Here is a 22,310-nt window from a genome sequence, read left to right on the forward strand (position 1 = left end):
AACATACATAGTAAGATTAAAGAACATGATCAGAGGCTGACTGACATTCCTTACACGGATGTGACTGAGAATTTTCAGTTGGGGAAAATCCAAACAGTAATTTCTCCAAATGAGAAAACACCATGTCACTGAATTTTTAAAAGAAAGATCCAAATGCGAATTCTGTAGCGTGAACACTGCTAACTAAAAAAAGATTATGTCTGGACATCTGCAATAGAAATTATGCACAGTATTACTACAGTGGACATATTTATAACTTTATATGATCCATGTGAAGATCTGATGTATTTAATATTTAATGATAGCCACTAAAACAGGCTTTCTGACTCACATCTCCCAGTGCGCTGTTGGCTTCTTTTTTCTGTTTCTTTTTCTAAGTGGAGAAAGAAGAAGCAAATATTAATAGGTGAAACAAAACATTCTGAACAAATGAACTGTCTGAAGAACTTTGACAATCAAAGTAAACAAAGCTAAAGCTTTGGGCATCCGGCGTAAAACCTGTGCCAATTCAACATGCAGATCCACCTTGGATTTGCTGTGGCGACCCCAAGTGCAAACAAGGGAGCAGCCGAAGGGACTTACTTACAGGCTGCTGGAAAATGTGATACTACAGTCTAACTGTGGTTCAAGATTCTTCACATTCTTCAAGTTAGTGTCTTAAGGGGTGGACTTTTCCACAGAAATTTAAATGTAAATGTCAATGCAAACAGAATGTTGGAATACTCAAAGTTATATTTGGTTTGATTAATTTATGCACATAAGATAAATATGTTTGGTAATGCATATAGCTGCCATTCATTCCCACCTCTCCATACACATACAATAACTCTGAGCAAACTAAATCTATTCCGTTGTAGCAAAGTAATACTTGAATATTCAATAATCAGTGAACATTAGTATAATTATGTAGGTGCAGGGGTGGTAGCTAAGTGGTTAGTGTGCTTAGTTTCAGTGCAGAAGGTTCCCAGTTCAAACCCCACCCCTGCCACATTTCTCCATGCAATGTGGAGTTGTGTCAGGAAGGGTATCCAGCGTAAAACCTGAGCCAAATCAACATGCAGATCCATCTTGGATTTGCTGTGGCGACCCCGAGTGAAAATGAGGGAGCAGCTGAAGGGATTTACATCTATTATTATAATTATGTAGAGCAGTCCATAAGAACCTGGCCTGCCAATATGTATAACTGGGTTTTAATCATGCTTATTCTCAATGTTGGGAATTACCCCAGTGACCTCTGGTGGCCGTTTTTGGCCAGTGAAAACATTGCTGAACTCAGTACAAATACATGTAATTTGGTCACTTTTCAAAAGGGTCAGACTTGTTAATAAAGTCAATTTAATGTACTGTAAATGGTTCATTTCAGGTCAGCTTGGTGTAGAAATCTCATCATTCCAGACAACGATAGTTGTCAGCTGGCTGATAGAACCAAGCTAGATTCAGATTCACCACTTCGCCGGGCGTGACGTGGTGCAGATCTCGAGAATGCTACTTATTTGTGTCCTTGAACAAGATATATAAAGTGCATTGTCCCAGGCCACCCAGCTGTAAATTGGTACAAGCCTTGGCTGTGGAAATAATGCATGTTGAAGAGGGATTCCTGTCCAGGGGAGTCAGAGAATTACCCACTTCACATTACACAGTGCAGAGATAAGCACAAACAACAACAGGCCTCAGGACCTCTATAGGACTTGCTTCTTTACTCAGAATATCCCGGCTAGTCAGAGAATACAGACACAAGGAAAGGAGATTAGTCTATTTACTGCAGGGTCCTCATACATTTTGCATTCATTCACACACTGAATGAGCTCCTTTTGATTGCAGGAGGAAACCCAAGCAGACATGGGGAGAACATGAAAACTCCATACAGAAAGCACCTAGATATGGTGGGGGGAAATCAAACCTTGGACTTTCCTCATCCTCTGCACTGTGTGGAGCAGACAGGGGTGCACACTGTTCTGCAGTTATTCAGACATTTGCTTTTGCATTAGACTGACACCATGTTACGCTGATGAGGCACTATTGTGCTGTATCATCGTGCAGTGTACGGCCGGCTTTCAACATGTGCATCATCTTTGGTGAAAATCTGCTGTGAAGTGGCAGTTCGCCATAATTTGGAGACTCCATGGAACAACACATTGTCACTAACGATTAAGTCGACATAATCATGGTGACAGACATAGCGTGCACGCTACCTTTTTGCCACCAGCTGAATCGGGGGGGTTGTCCAAGCTGGAGCTCTGGCTGTGTTTACTCCAAGGCTTTGCTTTAGTGGGGTCTCCAAAAGCTTTGCACATCTCCACCTAGAATGGATGGCACAGCACTATATAAGTACACACATAAATAAAAAGAAAGGACAAAAAGAAACCAAAGTAGACCCAAGTGAAGCCATGATGAATCATCAGACGACCTAACAAACTCACTGTCACTCTGGAGGTGTCCACGAAGCTCTTATTAAAATGACTCAGAGCTCGCTTTGCCTCTTTCTCCAGTTTAAAGCCCACGAAGCCGAACTTTCGGAACCTGCCGTCTTTGGTGAACTTGAGAGAAGAGTCTGTGACTGTGCCGAAGGCAGCAAACATGGTCCTGAATCTGTCCTCCTTCATCTGCACGCACACAAACACCAACATGTTCACCCGAACGGCAGCAAAACACCACACTCACTGCCTGTCAGCAATCTACTTACCCCGTTGGGAAGATTTTTAACGATGAGTCTCGACATATTTAGGAGATTTAACTAGACAAATTTAACATAAATTAACAGTACAAGCAGGTGTCAACAAACGAACATGAGGCTTCATCCGCCATGTTCAGGGGGCGTGGCTTATGACTGCATCCAGGTTACGCTTTTCTTCGCCTGAACATTAAGGAAGAAAGCTGATTTTGCAATGTTTTACCGCCATCTACTGGGCTGGAGGGGAAACAAAACAACCCCTGTTTTTCTTTTCCTTTGAGCTGGAAACAACAACAAAAAAGTACAGTTTGTACGGTAGAAACGCAAACCTATTAATTTGACGTGTTTGTCCATCCCAGCCAGCTGTGAAGACAATAACTCAGAAACAAATAAATACTCGTCTTGTACATCTCCAGCTTTAAAGGGTGTATAATGAGGACAAACTAACTGATTAGTATCTGGTGGACTTTGATTCACCAGATCAATTGAAAAAGCCCCCCCCCCCCCCCCCCGTGCCCTGAAAGCTCACAGACACGTCTGTATGTGGTCACCTTCATTTGAGCTCACAATTTAAACTCACAACAGTAAGGAGAAACATTATTCCTAATACATGACGATCTTGACATCAAAATGGGAAAGTAAAACCAGAATAAAAAACAGGTCGAATGTGTGAAAGAGAATTGTACCAAAACCTTTCATCAGTATTACAGATTATTGATATTCATTTACTGATTCACTCAGTCAGTCATTTTCTGCTGCTGGGTCCGGTCCAGTGTCAGTGAGGCAGTAGATCAAGCAGCTCATCCCACACTTCCCTATCCTGAGCCAAGTCCTCCCACATGGAAAAGATATACATAAATTTTATAAAGTTTGTATCTGTTCTATCTGGAACTTGTAAGTTATACATGTGACTGTTAAACCAGATATAAGATCCTTAGTAAATTTGTACAATATGTGACTTCTATAAATTGGGAACTTACAAGAACAATATATGACAGTAATTCCACATACAGAATCCTTAGTAGATAGGTGTAATATCAAAGTGAGACTTATAAGCACAACACATGTCAAATATAAAGTTTATTACTGGAACTGATGTCACTTCTTGTAAGTTTTTCTATTTCTTTTCCATATGCGCAGTAAATCCTCCTGGGGGATCCTGAGGCGTGGAAATATAATGCCTCCAGCATGTCCTGGAAGACCTCCCTGGGAAGACAACCAGGGGGCATTCTCTCCAGATGCCCGAACCACCACAAGTGACTCTTTTTGATGCAAAGAAGCAGCGGCTCTACTCCGAGTCCCTCCCGGATAGTCGAGCTTCTCACCCTGTCCAGGAGTGTAAGGCCAGATACCCAAAGGAATCTCATTTCAGTTGTATCCACAATCATATTCTTTCAGTCATTACACAAAGTTCTTAACCATAGGTCAGAATATGAGCTTAAATCAGCTCCTAAATTGAAAGTCCCGCCTTCTGCCTCAGCTCCTTCTTATCACAACGGTCTGGTACAGTGTCTGTAAAACTTAAGATGCCACCCTAATTCATCTATGATCTCACCCTCCAGTTTACCTCCACTCGTGAACAAGACTCTGGGATATTTATACTCCTCCACTTGGGGCAATAACTCTCCTCTGACCCAGAGGGGACAATCCACCATTAGGGATTATTGATAGCAAACTCAAAACACTACTGCCAGACTTATGAATACCTTTAAAATATCCATGTTTCGAACATTGTTGCAGAATATGCGTTAAAAGGAACACACCACGTGCTGTGCTGCCATCTGCCGAACACTGGCACCTGCTGGAGAGTTCAGGAATGCACATCCATTGGAAATGATCATTTCATATTTAAAGGCTACAATCTACACTAGGCATGCACACACACTAGCATATAACATTGTAATTAATAGTACTTGTTGGCATGAAGACAGCAATGGCCATTGCAATCTGACATTTGATCCCAATGACCTTGATCTTCACCCAAACATTTGACCTATGGCTGATCTTGCAAGAGCAATTCTGGAATCCACCTGTGTGTGCACCACATTTGGTCCACTTTTTTCTACCTTGACCTTTGCCAAAATAAAATTTTTAATGGTAATTTCACAGCCAACCTTCAATGATACATCAAGCTTGTTAAAATCAGCAAAAGGTCCTGGGAGGAGTAGGCCAACAAACAGACAGGCAGACATGACCCAGTGATTAACCTTTGTCAAATGTGATCTTGCAGGGTAATTCTAGAACCCACCAGCACCTTTCAAGGAATCAACGGTTTCTTGACACATAAACTGATCAGGGTCAGAAGTAGTGATACACCACCATCCTCTCACATCAATACAGACAAACATATTCATACCTACGGTCAGTTTAGAGTTTCCTAATCACCTAATACACATGGGCATGGGTGAACTCAAACACTAGACCTTCTTCCTGTGAGGCATGAGTGCTACTACTGAGCTACATTCAATACAAATCTGAGTGAAATACTTGAATTTTGAACTTCGACCCCATGACCTTAACCCTAATAATTGTCATTTGGCAAATCTGACCTCAACTGGGTGACACCCAGTTGGGGTGATGCCAGAATGCACATATGTACCAAGTCTGGTTCAAATTTGTATGAAAAACCTGCAAATGTGCTCTTAAGGCATTGGCATTTTTGCTTTTACAAACTTGCATGAGGAACATCAACTGTTTTACATGTTTTTCTGCACCAATAATCAGAATTACAATCAAATTTATTGCCAACTAAGTTCTCACATACAAGGAATTTGATCTGTTGTCACTGGTGCTTAAACAACAACAACAAAAGAAAAGGAAAAAATACTTCTGTAAGAAGTAAAGGAGCCAAACAGACAAATGGGCAATACTAAGTTTAATGTCAGATAGATATAGCGGAATCTTAATCTTACAGACTCTGAGCAATGGTTGTGGTTTTAGTTGCCACAGTGATCAGATTAGTTCAACATTCATTGCATCTGACATTGTACTCCATGTCAGCCCTCCCCTGCAGTACCACCTGTTATTCACTTGCACATGACACATTCCATCCATCCATTTTCTTCCGCTTCATCCGAGGTCGGGTGAAGCAGACCTGTTATGCACTTGCACATGACACATTGCTCAAACTAATATTCTTTGAGCCGCTACAGAGTTTTTTGCTGTTACCTGCTGCATTCTATGACCCGATGGGGCATTTGTGCTTGTGTAAACCAGTTGCTCATAGCAAATGATTTACTCTGCTTGAAAACTCAAAGTAAATGTTCTACATAAACATGAATAAATGTATTTTCACCACTTTCTTTGACAAATCAAAATGCTTATATTTACGCCAGCGTGCAAGTATATTGTTTTATCAGTGTACAACCAGAATAACTTGTTTATTTGTTTAATAAGTGTTTGGATCAAATTTTTCCCAAACTTGGAATGACTGAGGGTCAGCCAAGGACAAAGTGATTTGATGTTAGAAAAAAAATCACTGACAGTTAAGGTAATAAGCAAAGGTAATTTTGGTTTAGTGCCTATATACAAGCCGGTGACCAGTGACAGTATAATGCAGTCTGCAACATCATCAAAAGTTCTACACACTGTAGCTTTAAATGTAAAAGTAAGTTCCTTCAGCTGTTCCCTTGGGGTCACCAAGGTGGAGCTGTATGTTGAAGTGGCACAAGTTTTATGCCAGATGCAACTCTACATTGCATGGATAAATGCGGCAGGGGTGGGGTTTGAACCAGGAACCTTTCGCACTGAAACCAAGTGCATTAACCACTTGGCCACCACACTCTGTAGCTTTAAATGCATAATTCAAAACTTGCATGCTGTGCAATTTCTCCAGTCACAGCCACGGAGGCCTATACTTGCTCAGAGTTGTTTGGCTGTGTTGGTGTCTTTCCTCATTTGTCTCCTTCTTGCACGGTCAATTCATTTTTAAGAACTGTCTGCTTCACACAGATTTACCATAGAATGCCATACTGTTTGTATTTCTTAATAAATGATGTAAATAAAGACCAATACTTATTCAGTGTCTTGGAAATGTTGATGTATCCATCCACTGACTTGTATGAAGAAGACTGGATGTAAAAGTGATGGTTTGTATTTATTATACACTAAAGGGGCACTTACTTATTCACACCATCGTTTTGGCTTTTAGATTTTTATTTCTTTTAACTCATGATGTAGAGATTACTTTTCACTGTGATCATAAAGGGCAGAATTTTAGAAATTTTAATGTTAAAAGCTTGAAATTTTATTTTGTTTTTTGATTTCCTAAAAAAATTTCAAACATCTAAAAGCTCAAGGGGCACAAACTTTTGCACAGCACTGTACATGCTGTAACTTTAATAGAAGACAAGATGAAATCTTGGCTTGAGTCTCCCATAGGGATGGAACAACTAGATTAGATAAGATTAAATTAGATAGAATCTTACTAATCCCCTGGGAAGACTCCCTCAGGGAAATTAAGGTTCCAGCAGCATTGTATAGCAGCACACAGGGTAAGAAGCACACAAAAGTGAAAGTACAAAACCCAACAATTTGCAAATATAAATATAAATATAAATACACAAATGTAAATACCAGAAATACTGCTTGCTACTGGTTTACTGCCTACTACTGGTCCTCTCCATCCCATCCTCTGTCTTCCTGTGGTTAGTGCTCTTGGTTTCAATGTGGAAGATTCCTGGTTCAAAGCCCACTCCTGCTGGTTTCTCCATGTAATGTGGAGTAGTGTCAGGAAGCACATCTAGTGTAAAACCTGGCAATTCAATGTGCAAACCCACATCTGCTGTGGCGACCACAAGAGAGCAGCTGATTATTCCACGATGTGACAGTGTTGTAGTTCTTCAGTAAGTTTGGATATTTTATTAAACATTTGGTTAATGCAAAAATTGGTGTAATTACAGTTATTTATGAATATATTTTAAGTTTGATACTCAAAAAACAAGAATGCCAATAATTCTAACCTGAAGAATTCACTTTGGGCTGATGTGTTCATGTTTGTCACAATGTTTAAAATTAGTTGATATTCCCTGAGAAATGTCAAAACAGCACCTGTACTTTTCAGACATTTTTGCACACAAAACATATTAAACCAAAAATTGCATGTTACATTTCTTTACTCACTACATCTCTAAACTCTTGCTATAATTCATTATTATGCTACATTTCCTAATGTGATCTATTTTCTTTTCCATGACAAATTTTCATCCACAAAATTGATTTACTTTGCAAGAATCCTGTCTTTAGAGAGATGTTTCACAAAGATTCTGACAACAGTATCTTCCCTGTGATGTCAACAGCGGAGACCTTTCTCTTGTTTCTGGACTGAAGCTCATTTTGAATTTCTAAGAATGTTTTGTTCTTTGTTTCAGGAACAAAAAGGAATATGTACAACGCAGCCAAAGAGCACACAGCCAAAAACACCAGAAAACAGTACTGCTGCAACCCAACCTGTAAAGAGAAGAACCAAAGTCTTACAAAATGTGTCACATAGTGATTTAAAAACAAGATTCATATCATAATTATTGTACTGGTAAAACAAGACAGAGATAACTCCCTTTTTCAGGACAGTTTTTGAGCAGGAGAGGAACCAAGGCCTTGCTGAGCAACGAGCTTGGAGGAAGGAGGGACAGCGGCAGCCACAGGCGTCATAGTACAAGTGCAACAAATGCAGCAGAGATTGTCGCTCGCGCATTGGACTGATTAGTCATTTGTGCAGGTGCAGACAGAAACAAAAGAGAAAAATTTCCTGTATATTTGTATTGACTTGGTCGCAGCCACATCACTGCCAGTTTACTTCTGCGTCGGGTCCAATTTCTTTTAGCTTATCTCCTACAAAGAATGTAGTCCACCTGTTGTGCACCTTCCTCCACTCTTATATGTCATCCTATGATCCTCCCTTTTCCTAAAGTAGACATTCATCACAGCCATGTCCATTGAAGTCCGCTCTTATCACCACTCTTTCATGCTTGGGCACACTGTCCACCACCTCATCTAACTCAGTCCACAAATCTTCTTTCTCATTCTTCTTGCAACCTACCTGTGGGGCATATGCACTGATGATATTCATCATCAAGCTTTCAATTTGTAATTTCACACTCATCACTCTGTCAGACACTCGCATAACCTCCAATACACTCTTAACATACTCTTCCTTTAAAATGACCCCAACACCATTTTTCTTGCCACCCACACCATGATACAACAACTTGAACTCACTGCCTATGCTCCTGCTCTTATTTCCCTTCCACTTGGTCTCTTGTACACACACTGGGCCTCATGTATCAACGTTGCGTACGGCGATATTTGAGCGTATATGGGGTGTACACCAAAACGGCTGTGCTACTTGGCATTTATCAATGTGGTCGTTGGCGTACGCTGCGCTGAAAATATACACCAGGTCGAGAGGTGGTGTAAATTATACACCAAAATGAACCAGCGCTGGAATCCACATAAAAATGAAGATGATCAACATGATAAACAGTGCTATTATACAAATCAATGCATATGTTACATAAATAACACTTTCCTGATTATACTACATAATAATCAATACAAATCCCGCTATTGCGGGATTGTTATGGAGCACGATCCGTGGTCACAGCGCTGACTGCAAAGAAAGCGCTGCTCGCCCTTTTCTCCAGACTTCGAGCCTGGGGCCAGAGCAGCGCTGAGCTTAACTTCATGTGGTGTGATCGTTTTAGACTATGAAATTGATAATAACAACTGTAGTTTCGTCATTCCCTTAATTCGCCCGTGCTGCAGCCAGGTTTTGTCGTCTCCATTCGGTTGTCACAATAAAATAAATACAGAAATACATTTTAAAAATAAAGAAATCTGACAGATTAGGTGTGTCTTATTAATTGAGCGAGCAAATATCCACATGTCAAGAATTATTGACATGTGAAAAGAGAATACAGTGGTCCCTCGCTATAACGCCGTTCACCTGTCGTGGCCTCGGAGTCTCGCGGAGTATTTAGTCCAATTTTGCATGCCTTTTTTTAATTTTTTTTTACAGTGTTCTGTGTTCTGCGTATCTGTTTATAAGAATCTTGTTGACCAGAAGAGAAAAGAGCGCCAACAACTACTCATAACTGTGTTTGTCACATGGAAACAAACACCTGCTGCAGCCAGATGTGAGTGGGAAAAGGTGCGGCGTCAGGACGCAGAGGCCCGATCTGTGAAATACTGGTGAGTCACTATTAGTAATTTATGTGTCCGACCTCGTTCGTTGATCGTTAAAATTAAATTCGTTAGTTCTAAATGCCATCATAATTATTTATAGGAAAACATTCTATTTTTATTTCTCAAACAAATGTTTGGGCCTGAAAACAGTTTGGTATTATTTTCCTACTAAGGTTTGAACTTTGAGAGTGTTTACACACGAGAGAAAAGTGAGAAAATGTTCATGCCTGATTGAGAAAGTGTATAAACTGTGTAGTGAGGGGTTTTACAGCTTTGAAATGTCTATAATAATTGTAAAAAATAACGCTGACTACGTCGCGGTTTCGCGTATTATGGGCTGTTTTTTAGAACGTAACTCCAGCGATTAATGAGGGACCACTGTAACACTTTATTGATTATATACTACAAAACAATTGATACGACAGCCGCTTTTGACGCTCTATTGGCACGCGTCGTGACTGGTGGAGTTCTTTTTCATTGCCGTCTCCCGACTTCCATGTCGTAAAATGAGGGTGTGTCTGAAGCGGAGTCTGAATATTTATGGGCGTGTTTATTATAATTACGATCGTTTCCACCCGCCGCATTTATCAAGATCATGTCAGGCATACGCTGGAAATGGGCAGGTGCGCACTGCTTGATACATGTCACAGCGACTTTGGTGTATTTCAAGTTTGTGCCGTAAATTTACGCCACAAGTGCGCAACATTGATACATGAGGCCCAATGTGTCTGCAACCCCAATTCCAATGAAGTTGGGACATTGTGTAAAATGTAAATAAAAACAGAATACAATGATCTGCAAATCCTCTTCAACCTATATTCAATTGAATACACCACAAAGACAAGATACACTCAACAAAAATATAAACGCAACACTTTTGGTTTTGCTCCCATTTTGTATGAGATGAACTCAAAGATCTAAAACTTTTCCCACATACACAGTATCACCATTTCCCTCAAATATTGTTCACAAACCAGTCTAAATCTGTGATAGTGAGCACTTCTCCTTTGCTGAAATAATCCATCCCACCTCACAGGTGTGTCATATCAAGATGCTGATTAGACACCATGATTAGTGCACAGGTGTGCCTTAGACTGTCCACAATAAAAGGCCACTCTGAAAGGTGCAGTTTTGTTTTATTGGGGGGGGATACCAGTCAGTATCTGGTGTGACCACCATTTGCCTCATGCAGTGCAACACATCCTCTTCGCATAGAGTTGTTCAGGTTGTCAATTGTGGTCTGTGGAATGTTGGTCCACTCCTCTTCAATGGCTGTGCGAAGTTGCTGGATATTGGCAGGAACTGTTACACGCTGTTGTATACGCCGGTCCAGAGCATCCCAAACATGCTCAATGGGTGACATGTCCGGTGAGTATGCCGGCCATGCAAGAACTGGGACATTTTCAGCTTCCAAGAATTGTGTACAGATCCTTGCAACATGGGGCCATGCATTATCCTGCTGCAACATGAGGTGATGTTCTTGGATGTATGGCACAACAATGGGCCTCAGGATCTCGTCACGGTATCTCTGTGCATTCAAAATGCCATCAATAAAATGCACCTGTGTTCTTCGTCCATAACAGACGCCTGCCCATACCATAACCCCACCGCCACCATGGGCCACTCGATCCACAACATTGACATCAGAAAACCACTCACCCACACGACGCCACACACGCTGTCTGCCATCTGCCCTGGACAGTGTGAACCGGGATTCATCCGTGAAGAGAACACCTCTCCAACGTGCCAAACGCCAGCGAATGTGAGCATTTGCCCACTCAAGTCGGTTACGACGACGAACTGGAGTCAGGTCGAGACCCTGATGAGGACGATGAGCATGCAGATGAGCTTCCCTGAGACGGTTTCTGACAGTTTGTGCAGAAATTCTTTGGTTATGCAAACCGATTGTTTCAGCAGCTGTCCGAGTGGCTGGTCTCAGACGATCTTGGAGGTGAACATGCTGGATGTGGAGGTCCTGGGCTGGTGTGGTTACACGTGATCTGCGGTTGTGAGGCTGGTTGGATGTACTGCCAAATTCTCTGAAATGCCTTTGGAGACGGCTTATGGTAGAGAAATGAACATTCATTACACGAGCAACAACTCTGGTTGACATTCCTGCTGTCAGCATGCCAATTGCACGCTCCCTCAAATCTTGCGACATCTGTGGCATTGTGCTGTGTGATAAAACTGCACCTTTCAGAGTGGCTTTTTATTGTGGGCAGTCTAAGGCACACCTGTGCACTAATCATGGTGTCTAATCAGCATCTTGGTATGGCACACCTGTGAGGTGGGATGGATTAGCTCAGCAAAGGAGAAGTGCTCACTATCACAGATTTAGACTGGTTTGTGAACAATATTTGAGGGAAATAGTGATATTGTGTATGTGGAAAAAGTTTTAGATCTTTGAGTTCATCTCATACAAAATAGGAGCAAAACCAAAAGTGTTGCGTTTATATTTTTGTTGAGTGTATTTAATGTTCAAACTGATAAACTTTATTGTTTTTGTGCAAATATTTGCTCATTTTGAAATGGATGCCTGCAACATGTTTTAAAAAAGCTGGAACAGTGATATGTTTACCACTGTGTTACATCATCTTTCCTTCTAACAACACTCAATAAGCGTTGGGGAACTGAGGACACTAATTGTTGAAGCTTTGTAGGTGAATTCTTTCCCATTCTTGCTTGATGTACGACTTCAGTTGTTCAACAGTCCGGAGTCTCCGATGTCGTATTTTGCGCTTTATAATGCGCCACATTTTCAATGGGGGACAGGTCTGGACTGCAGACCAGTCTTTTACTACGAAGCCACACCGGTGTAACACGTGGAGAATGTGGCTTGGCATTGTCTTGCTGAAATAAGCAGGGACGTCCCTGAAAAAGACGTTGCTTGGATGGCAGCATGTGCTGGATGTACCTTTCAGCATTGATGGTGCCATCACAGATGTGAAAGTTGCCCATGGCATGGGCACTAATGCTGGCTTTTGAACTTTGCACTAGTAACAATCTGGATGGTCTTTTTCCTGTTTTGTCCAGAAGACACGATGTCCATGATTTCCAAAAACAATTTGAAATGTGGATTCATCAGACCAGAGCACACTTTTCCACTTTGCGTCTGTCCATTTCAAATGAGCTCTGGCCTAGAGAAGGCGGCGGCGTTTCTGGATGTTGTTGATGTATGGCTTTTGCTTTGCATGGTAGAGTTTTAACTTGCACTTGTAAATGTAGCGACGAACTGTGTTAACTGAAAATGGTTTTCTGAAGTGTTCCTGAGCCCACACGGTAAGATCCTTTACACAATGATGTCAGATTTTAATGCAGTGCCGAAAGAGGGATCGAAGGTCACGGGCATTCAGTGTTGGTTTTTAGCCTTGCCGCTTACATGTAGAAGCTTTTCCAGATTCTCTGAATTTTCTGATTAAATTATGGACTGTAGATGATGGAATCCCTAAATTCTTTGCAATTGAACGTTGAGAAACATTGTTCTTAAACTGTTGGACTGTTCTTTCATGCAGTTGTTCACAAAGTGGTGATCCTCACCCCATCTTTGCTTGTGAACGGCTGAGACTTTTTGGGATGCTCCTTTTATACCCAATCATGAGTGTCCTCAGTTCCAAAATGCTTATTGAGTGTTGTTAGAAGGAAAGGTGATGTAACACAGTAGTAAACATACCACTGTCCCAGCTTTTTTGAAACATTTTGCAGGCATCCATTTCAAAATTAGCAAATATTTGCACAAAAACAATAAAGTTTATCATTTTGAACATTAAATATCTTGTCTTTGTGGTGTATTCAATTGAATATAGGTTGAAGAGAATTTGCAAATCATTGTATTCTGTTTTTATTTACATTCTACACAACGTCCCAGCTTCATTGGAATTGGGGTTGTACCTTTCTCCTCTCCGTCATATCAGCTAGCCCTTTCCCTTTACCAGTCATACTGCCAACATTCAAACTCCTGACTCTCACTTCCACCCTTCTAGTTTTCCTCTTCTCCTGCTGTCTGTGGGCACATTCTCCTCCTCCTCTTCTTCACTCAGCAGTAGCCGAATTTCTGCTGGAATCCTGTTGGTTAACGGCATTGGTGGCGGTTGTTGTTAATGTGGGCCTTAACCGATCCATTATGGAAATTTGATTTGCACTCTGCATTTTTATTTTAATTGGGGTTCCTGTCACAACCCTAGTCATTTATGCAGGCTTGGGACCGGCACTCGTGTGCTGGCTGAACATCCCATGTGCCTGAGATTTGACAAACTTGAAGGTTAATGCCCTGCTTCCATCTACCCTCCTCATTTATCCAGGCTTAGGGCCGGTGTTGCCGACCAAACGGACCCCCCTAAAAATCAGTCCGCCCTGCCTTCACTGTGTATGCGTCATTTTGGAACGTCAGCAGCAATTCACCGATTAGCATCTCATTTCTGCTTAAAACTGCACTCTAGTCATCATATATTTCAGCAACAATCAATCAATCAATCAATCAATTTTTTTATATAGCGCCAAATCACAACAAACAGTTGCCCCAAGGCGCTTTATATTGTAAGGCAAGGCCATACAATAATTATGTAAAACCCCAACGGTCAAAACGACCCCCTGTGAGCAAGCACTTGGCTACAGTGGGAAGGAAAAACTCCCTTTTAACAGGAAGAAACCTCCAGCAGAACCAGGCTCAGGGAGGGGCAGTCTTCTGCTGGGACTGGTTGGGGCTGAGGGAGAGAACCAGGAAAAAGACATGCTGTGGAGGGGAGCAGAGATCGCTCACTAATGATTAAATGCAGAGTGGTGCATACAGAGCAAAAAGAGAAAGAAACAGTGCATCATGGGAACCCCCCAGCAGTCTACGTCTATAGCAGCATAACTAAGGGATGGTTCAGGGTCACCTGATCCAGCCCTAACTATAAGCTTTAGCAAAAAGGAAAGTTTTAAGCCTAATCTTAAAAGTAGAGAGGGTGTCTGTCTCCCTGATCTGAATTGGGAGCTGGTTCCACAGGAGAGGAGCCTGAAAGCTGAAGGCTCTGCCTCCCATTCTACTCTTACAAACCCTAGGAACTACAAGTAAGCCTGCAGTCTGAGAGCGAAGCGCTCTATTGGGGTGATATGGTACTACGAGGTCCCTAAGATAAGATGGGACCTGATTATTCAAAACCTTATAAGTAAGAAGAATAATTTTAAATTCTATTCTAGAATTAACAGGAAGCCAATGAAGAGAGGCCAATATGGGTGAGATATGCTCTCTCCTTCTAGTCCCCGTCAGTACTCTAGCTGCAGCATTTTGAATTAACTGAAGGCTTTTTAGGGAACTTTTAGGACAACCTGATAATAATGAATTACAATAGTCCAGCCTAGAGGAAATAAATGCATGAATTAGTTTTTCAGCATCACTCTGAGACAAGACCTTTCTGATTTTAGAGATATTGCGTAAATGCAAAAAAGCAGTCCTACATATTTGTTTAATATGCGCTTTGAATGACATATCCTGATCAAAATGACTCCAAGATTTCTCACAGTATTACTAGAGGTCAGGGTAATGCCATCCAGAGTAAGGATCTGGTTAGACACCATGTTTCTAAGATTTGTGGGGCCAAGTACAATAACTTCAGTTTTATCTGAGTTTAAAAGCAGGAAATTAGAGGTCATCCATGTCTTTATGTCTGTAAGACAATCCTGCAGTTTAGCTAATTGGTGTGTGTCCTCTGTCTTCATGGATAGATAAAGCTGGGTATCATCTGCGTAACAATGAAAATTTAAGCAATACCGTCTAATAATACTGCCTAAGGGAAGCATGTATAAAGTGAATAAAATTGGTCCTAGCACAGAACCTTGTGGAACTCATAATTAACTTTAGTCTGTGAAGAAGATTCCCCATTTACATGAACAAATTGTAATCTATTAGACAAATATGATTCAAACCACCGCAGCGCAGTGCCTTTAATACCTATGGCATGCTCTAATCTCTGTAATAAAATTTTATGGTCAACAGTATCAAAAGCAGCACTGAGGTCTAACAGAACAAGCACAGAGATGAGTCCACTGTCCGAGGCCATAAGAAGATCATTTGTAACCTTCACTAATGCTGTTTCTGTACTATGATGAATTCTAAAACCTGACTGAAACTCTTCAAATAGACCATTCCTCTGCAGATGATCAGTTAGCTGTTTTACAACTACCCTTTCAAGAATTTTTGAGAGAAAAGGAAGGTTGGAGATTGGCCTATAATTAGCTAAGATAGCTGGGTCAAGTGATGGCTTTTTAAGTAATGGTTTAATTACTGCCACCTTAAAAGCTTGTGGTACATAGCCAACTAACAAAGATAGATTGATCATATTTAAGATCGAAGCATTAAATAATGGTAGGGCTTCCTTGAGCAGCCTGGTAGGAATGGGGTCTAATAAACATGTTGATGGTTTGGATGAAGTAACTAATGAGAATAACTCAGACAGAACAATCGGAGAGAAAGAGTCTAACCAAATACCGGCATCACTGAAAGCAGCCAAAGATAACGATACGTCTTTGGGATGGTTATGAGTAATTTTTTCTCTAATAGTTAAATTTTGTTAGCAAAGAAGTCATGAAGTCATTACTAGTTAAAGTTAATGGAATACTCAGCTCAATAGAGCTCTGACTCTTTGTCAGCCTGGCTACAGTGCTGAAAAGAAACCTGGGGTTGTTCTTATTTTCTTCAATTAGTGATGAGTAGAAAGATGTCCTAGCTTTATGGAGGGCTTTTTATAGAGCAACAGACTCTTTTTCCAGGCTAAATGAAGATCTTCTAAATTAGTGAGACGCCATTTCCTCTCCAACTTACGGGTTATCTGCTTTAAGCTACGAGTTTGTGAGTTATACCACGGAGTCAGACACTTCTGATTTAAAGCTCTCTTTTTCAGAGGAGCTACAGCATCCAAAGTTGTCTTCAATGAGGATGTAAAACTATTGACGAGATACTCTATCTCCCTTACAGAGTTTAGGTAGCTACTCTGCACTGTGTTGGTATATGGCATTAGAGAACATAAAGAAGGAATCATATCCTTAAACCTAGTTACAGCGCTTTCTGAAAGACTTCTAGTGTAATGAAACTTATTCCCCACTGCTGGGTAGTCCATCAGAGTAAATGTAAATGTTATTAAGAAATGATCAGACAGAAGGGAGTTTTCAGGGAATACTGTTAAGTCTTCTATTTCCATACCATAAGTCAGAACAAGATCTAAGATATGATTAAAGTGGTGGGTGGACTCATTTACTTTTTGAGCAAAGCCAATAGAGTCTAATAATAGATTAAATGCAGTGTTGAGGCTGTCATTCTCAGCATCTGTGTGGATGTTAAAATCGCCCACTATAATTATCTTATCTGAGCTAAGCACTAAGTCAGACAAAAGGTCTGAAAATTCACAGAGAAACTCACAGTAACGACCAGGTGGACGATAGATAATAACAAATAAACTGGTTTTTGGGACTTCCAATTTGGATGGACAAGACTAAGAGACAAGCTTTCAAATGAATTAAAGCTCTGTCTGGGTTTTGGATTAATTAATAAGCTGGAATGGAAGATTGCTGCTAATCCTCCACCCCGGCCCCTGCTACGAGCATTCTGACAGTTAGTGTGACTCGGGGGTGTTGACTCATTTAAACTAACATATTCATCCTGCTGTAACCAGGTTTCTGTTAGGCAGAATAAATCAATATGTTGATCAATTATTATATCATTTACCAACAGGGACTTAGAAGAGAGAGACCTAATGTTTAATAGACCACATTTAACTGTTTTAGTCTGTGGTGCAGTTGAAGGTGCTATATTATTTTTTCTTTTTGAATTTTTATGCTTAAATAGATTTTTGCTGGTTATTGGTAGTCTGGGAGCAGGCACCGTCTCTACAGGGATGGGGTAATGAGGGGATGGCAGGAGGAGAGAAGCTGCAGAGCGGTGTGTAAGACTACAACAGATATCTGAAGTTTTGTACAACAATCATTTCCACATAAATTCAGCATTATTTCATCATAAGAAACAGGGGACCTATCAGGGCGCCACAGTATTACGTCTGAGTCTGACGTGCTGCTGTGCCTAGGGAGTGTCAGTAGCAATTTACCGATTATCGCCTAGTTTCTGCTTAAAACTGCTTCGTTTCTGCTTAAAACTGACTTTAGAATGATTTAAGAAGTTTTAATTTGTCATCTGATGGTTAATAATCACATTACTCCCTTTGATTGCTTTGGGTGTAGAGAGTCAGACTCAGACGCATGCACAGTGAAGGCAGGGCGGACCAATTTTTAGAGGGGACCGTTCGGTCAGCTACACCGGAACTCAGAATGTACTGGCTGCAAATTTTACACCACATTCCCTTTTTGATGCAACTCTAGTTCTCCCTGGAGAAACACACACAGCCCCTGGTCTTCCAAAGAGGTCTCCCATCCAAGTATTAAACAGGACCTGCTCTGCTTCCAAGAGCTGAGAGGATCAGGTGTACACAGAGCAAAATGGCTTGAGCAGTGAAAATAATGCGGGTCTATTTTTGAAGTAAAATTTTGTGAAGGAATCAAGAGCTGCTTTGAGTCATAGCAGCAGTCAGGAGGGGTTCATGCAGGAAATGTAGTACAAAAGGTTCTGGGAGAACTGTAATGCTGTGACTTATTCTGTTATTGGCTAATTTTTATGCTAGTTCTTGTGCTGATATGATTAAAGTTTTGTAGATAATTAGATAGTTAAAATGATGAAGCAACCACCAGCACCTTGAGTGTAACCTGAATCTCACAGACTGACTGTCACTTTTTTGTGTGGCGGTTGCAATTAAAAGTAATTAAATGGTTGGTATTGTCACCAATTGTTGGGGTATATATACTCACAGAAATATTTACCCTAACTTTTAAGATTTATGTAATTTTATTACATGACTAATTCCCATTTACTTTTTTAGATAATTTTAATACAAACCTACCAAATAAACCTTACATGATGCATATTCATTAATCCTATTTATTTGAAATGCATAATCCTCAGCTTCATGTATTTAGTATTAATAAAATACAATTACTCTAAATCAATAATAATAAGGACAGTATTTATTTAAAATACATAAAGTACGAGGTCTATTAGAAAAGAAACCGACCTTTTTATTTTTTCAAAAACTATATGGATTTGAATCACGTGTGATTGCGTCAGACAAGCTTGAACCCTCGTGCGCATGCGTGAGTTTTTTCATGCCTGTCGGTTGCGTCATTCGCCTGTGGGCAGGCTTTGAGTGAGGAGTGGTCCACCCCCTCATCGGAATTCCTTTGTCTGACTTCTTGCTGAGAGACTGGCGCTTTGCTTGATCAAAATTTTTTCTGAAACTGTAAGGCACATCCAAGTGGACATCATTCGAGAAATTCAGATGGTTTTCGGTGAAAATTTTAACGGCTGATGAGAGATTATGGAGTGTTACTGTCGCTTTAAGGACTGCCCACGGAGACTGACGGCGCGCCTCGCCCCGAGCCGCCGTCGTCAGCCTGTTTCAAGCTGAAAACCTCCAAATTTAAGCCTCTGTTGATGCAGGGTGTCGTGAGAGAACAGAGAAGTTTCAAAAGAGCTCGGGATCAGCAGTTTATCCGGACATTCCACTGTTAAAGGACATTTTGTAATGAAAGACGTGCGGACGGATTCGCGCGTCAGCACCCAGCCGCTCATCGCGCGGCGCCACAGCAAAACACCTCCATTGGAAGCATTACAGGACAAGTTTGAACATGCCCAGCTGTTAAACAGTTTCTCGGATACTCACTCGACTGAAAGCCATCGAAAACTGCCTGAATCTTACGAATGGTTATCAACACGGAGGGTTAACCCTATTGATTCAACTGGTGCTGTTCCCCCTGTTTCTTTGTGTGAAAAATTTTGTCAATTTTTCAGTGACAAAATTTCACTCATTCGATCTTCTTTGCCAACTGTCATCGCTGACCCCTGCATCATTCCTGAGTGCACAGCTGTTTTTAGTCAGTTCGAGCCTATTTCTCTGTGTGAACTATCTAAAACTGTTCAAAGTTTAAGGCCTTCAGACTGTGTACTGGATTTCCTTCCTGCTAAGCTTTTGAAAGAAGTCCTTGATTCAGTTGGCCCTTGTATTTTACAGCTGATTAATGCTTCTCTGTCTTCAGGTGTCGTTCCTTGTTCCTTTAAACAGGACATGATACAGCCCCTTTTAAAAAAACATAATTTGGACCCTGTTATTTTTTCTAATTATAGACCCATTTCTAAGACATCATTTTTATCTAAAATACTTGAAAAGGTGGTCTATACTCAACTACAGTCGCACCTTACTGCATTTGACATAACTGAAAAGTTCCAGTCTGGTTTTAAACCTTTGCATAGCACTGAAACTGCTCTTTTAAAAGTTTTTAATGGTCTTCTTTTAATCATGGACACTGGCAGCTTAGCTGTGCTTGTGCTTTTGGATTTAACTGCAGCCTTTGACACTGTTGACCACCAGGTCTTATTATCTCGCCTTGAATCGTGTGTTGGATTAAATGGCAGAGTGCTCAAATGGTTTAAGTCCTATTTGACTGGTCGGTGCTTTTCTGTGAACCTTGGTCCCTTTGTGTCACAGAAAGCCCCTTTGACTTGTGGAGTACCTCAGGGTTCAATTTTAGGGCCAATTTTATTTTTCGCTTCATTTGCTTCCTTTAGGATCAATTTTTAAGAAATATAACATTCAGTTTCACTGCTTTGCTGATGATGTGTAGATTTATCTACCTCTGAACCTTAAAACAAACTCATCTGCCATCCTACAGACTTGCTTTCAAGAAGTCAAAGACTGGATGTCTTTAAACTTTTTGAATCTAAATGAAAGCAAAACAGATTGTGGTCCTTGGTGACCTTGACCTTTCTGCCCTTGGTCCACTCGCCTCCTACTGTCATTCATCTGCTAAGACCCTTGGTGTTTTTATAGACAGCTCTTTTAAATTCGAGAAGCAGATCAACACAGTGGTCAAAACAAGCTTCTTCCAGCTTAGACTTTTAAGTAAAATCAAGCGTTACCTGCCCCCAAATCAGCTGGAACAGGTTGTGCACGCCTTGATCACATCTCGTTTAGACTACTGCACTTCTTTGTATGTTGGTCTTAATCAGTCGTCTCTGCATCGTCTCCAAATGGTGCAAAATGCAGCTGCACGTCTGCTCACTGGAGCCAAACGGCACCAACACATTTCTCCTGTTTTAGCTTCACTGCACTGGTTGCCTGTTGTTTTAGAATTGATTTTAAGATTTTGTTGCTTGTTTTTAAATCAATTCACGGTCAAGCCCCATTCCATTTATCCGATATGCTGTCATTGCACACTCCAGAAAGAGCTCTGCACTCCGCGGACCAGAGTTTACTGGTCTGTCCCAGATCTAAGCTAAGGACCAGGGGAGACAGAGCCTTTGCTGTTGCGGGGCCCAAGCTCTGGAACTCTCTGCCATTGAATGTCCGACTGGCTCCTTCAGTTGACTCTTTTAAGACTCTTTTAAAGACATATCTTTTTGCACTGGCTTTTAATACAAGATGAGCTGAACACTGCCACATCTTTTACTGTCTTGTTGATTTATTTTGTTCTTGTATTTAACGATATAATTTTAAATCCTTTTATTGTACAGCACTTTGGGGCAGTGTTGACTGTTTGTAAATGTGCTTTATAAATAAACCTGACCTTGACCTTGACCTAGGGTAAATATTTCTGTGAGTGTAGAACATGTAAAAGTCTTGTTTTGGATGTTCTTGGAAACAACAACAACAACAAAAAGTCTTGTTTAATATGGTATAGTATGTTCAGCATCACTGTTTGCACCTACCACAATGAAAGGGAAGACAAGGCTGATGAAGAAGAAGCTGACCCAGTTCACTGAGCCTGAGATCATGTATGCTGCAGGACGTGCTGTCTGTGTGAACAGTTCTGCGGTCAAGATGTTTGTTACACCACCTTCAAAACACAGAAGAGCAACAGTTACTGACAACACAATAACAGCTGAGGGGATTGACTGCAATAGCAGATAATAACTGAAAATGGGACGTTTCTCACCTGGGCCTAACCCAAAACTCAAAATAAAAGCAAAAATGCAAGCCATGCTTAAGTATGGGACAATCCAGCTGGCATTCTGGAAACAGAAAATCACACAAAATATTGTTTTATTAATTAGATAGATAAATGTTAAAATATTGTAGATTCTACAGATTTTGGAGTAAATTACCTGAAATGTAAGTGTCAGAGTGAATAAAATACAACAGATACTCATCAGGGTGTATCCTCCACCGATGAGGACTTTCCTTCCCAGACAGTCAATAAGCATGCCCTGTGAGACACACAGCATGTCAAACATTCTTTCCAGTAAACTCTTTCATGCCAGATTTGTTCAGTGATTTCAGGAGTGCACATATATTTCACAGTTCATTTCTGCATATTCTTGTTCTCTCATGCATTTGAGAAAGCAAAGGCTTTATAAAGGTCCATATGGGGCCATTAATGTAGC

At 40.8% G+C, this 22,310-nt stretch overlaps 2 protein-coding genes across 4 annotated transcripts in view; both read right to left on the reverse strand.

Annotated features, from left to right (window-relative positions):
• Positions 1-2,830, reverse strand: part of rbm19 (RNA binding motif protein 19) — a 32,322-nt gene extending 29,492 nt beyond the window's left edge. The window contains exons 1-4 of the mRNA XM_034170210.1: positions 2,684-2,830; positions 2,421-2,603; positions 2,193-2,300; positions 332-373 (exon numbers count right to left, since the gene is read on the reverse strand). Coding sequence (XP_034026101.1) covers positions 332-373; positions 2,193-2,300; positions 2,421-2,603; positions 2,684-2,719 — 369 coding nt within the window. The 5' untranslated portion in view covers positions 2,720-2,830. The remainder of the gene's footprint in view (positions 1-331; positions 374-2,192; positions 2,301-2,420; positions 2,604-2,683) is intronic.
• A 4,749-nt stretch (positions 2,831-7,579) lies between these two features.
• slc2a11b (solute carrier family 2 member 11b) overlaps positions 7,580-22,310 on the reverse strand; it is a 31,750-nt gene continuing 17,019 nt past the window's right edge. For all 3 annotated transcript variants that reach the window (XM_034170215.1, XM_034170214.1, XM_034170213.1), the window contains 4 exons: positions 22,032-22,133; positions 21,863-21,938; positions 21,636-21,763; positions 7,580-8,119 (listed from right to left, as the gene is read on the reverse strand). In XM_034170215.1, coding sequence (XP_034026106.1) covers positions 7,925-8,119; positions 21,636-21,763; positions 21,863-21,938; positions 22,032-22,133 — 501 coding nt within the window. In that variant the 3' untranslated portion in view covers positions 7,580-7,924. The remainder of the gene's footprint in view (positions 8,120-21,635; positions 21,764-21,862; positions 21,939-22,031; positions 22,134-22,310) is intronic.

This window comes from Thalassophryne amazonica, chromosome 5 (genome assembly GCF_902500255.1).
Source record: "Thalassophryne amazonica chromosome 5, fThaAma1.1, whole genome shotgun sequence".
Classification (NCBI taxonomy): domain Eukaryota; kingdom Metazoa; phylum Chordata; class Actinopteri; order Batrachoidiformes; family Batrachoididae; genus Thalassophryne; species Thalassophryne amazonica.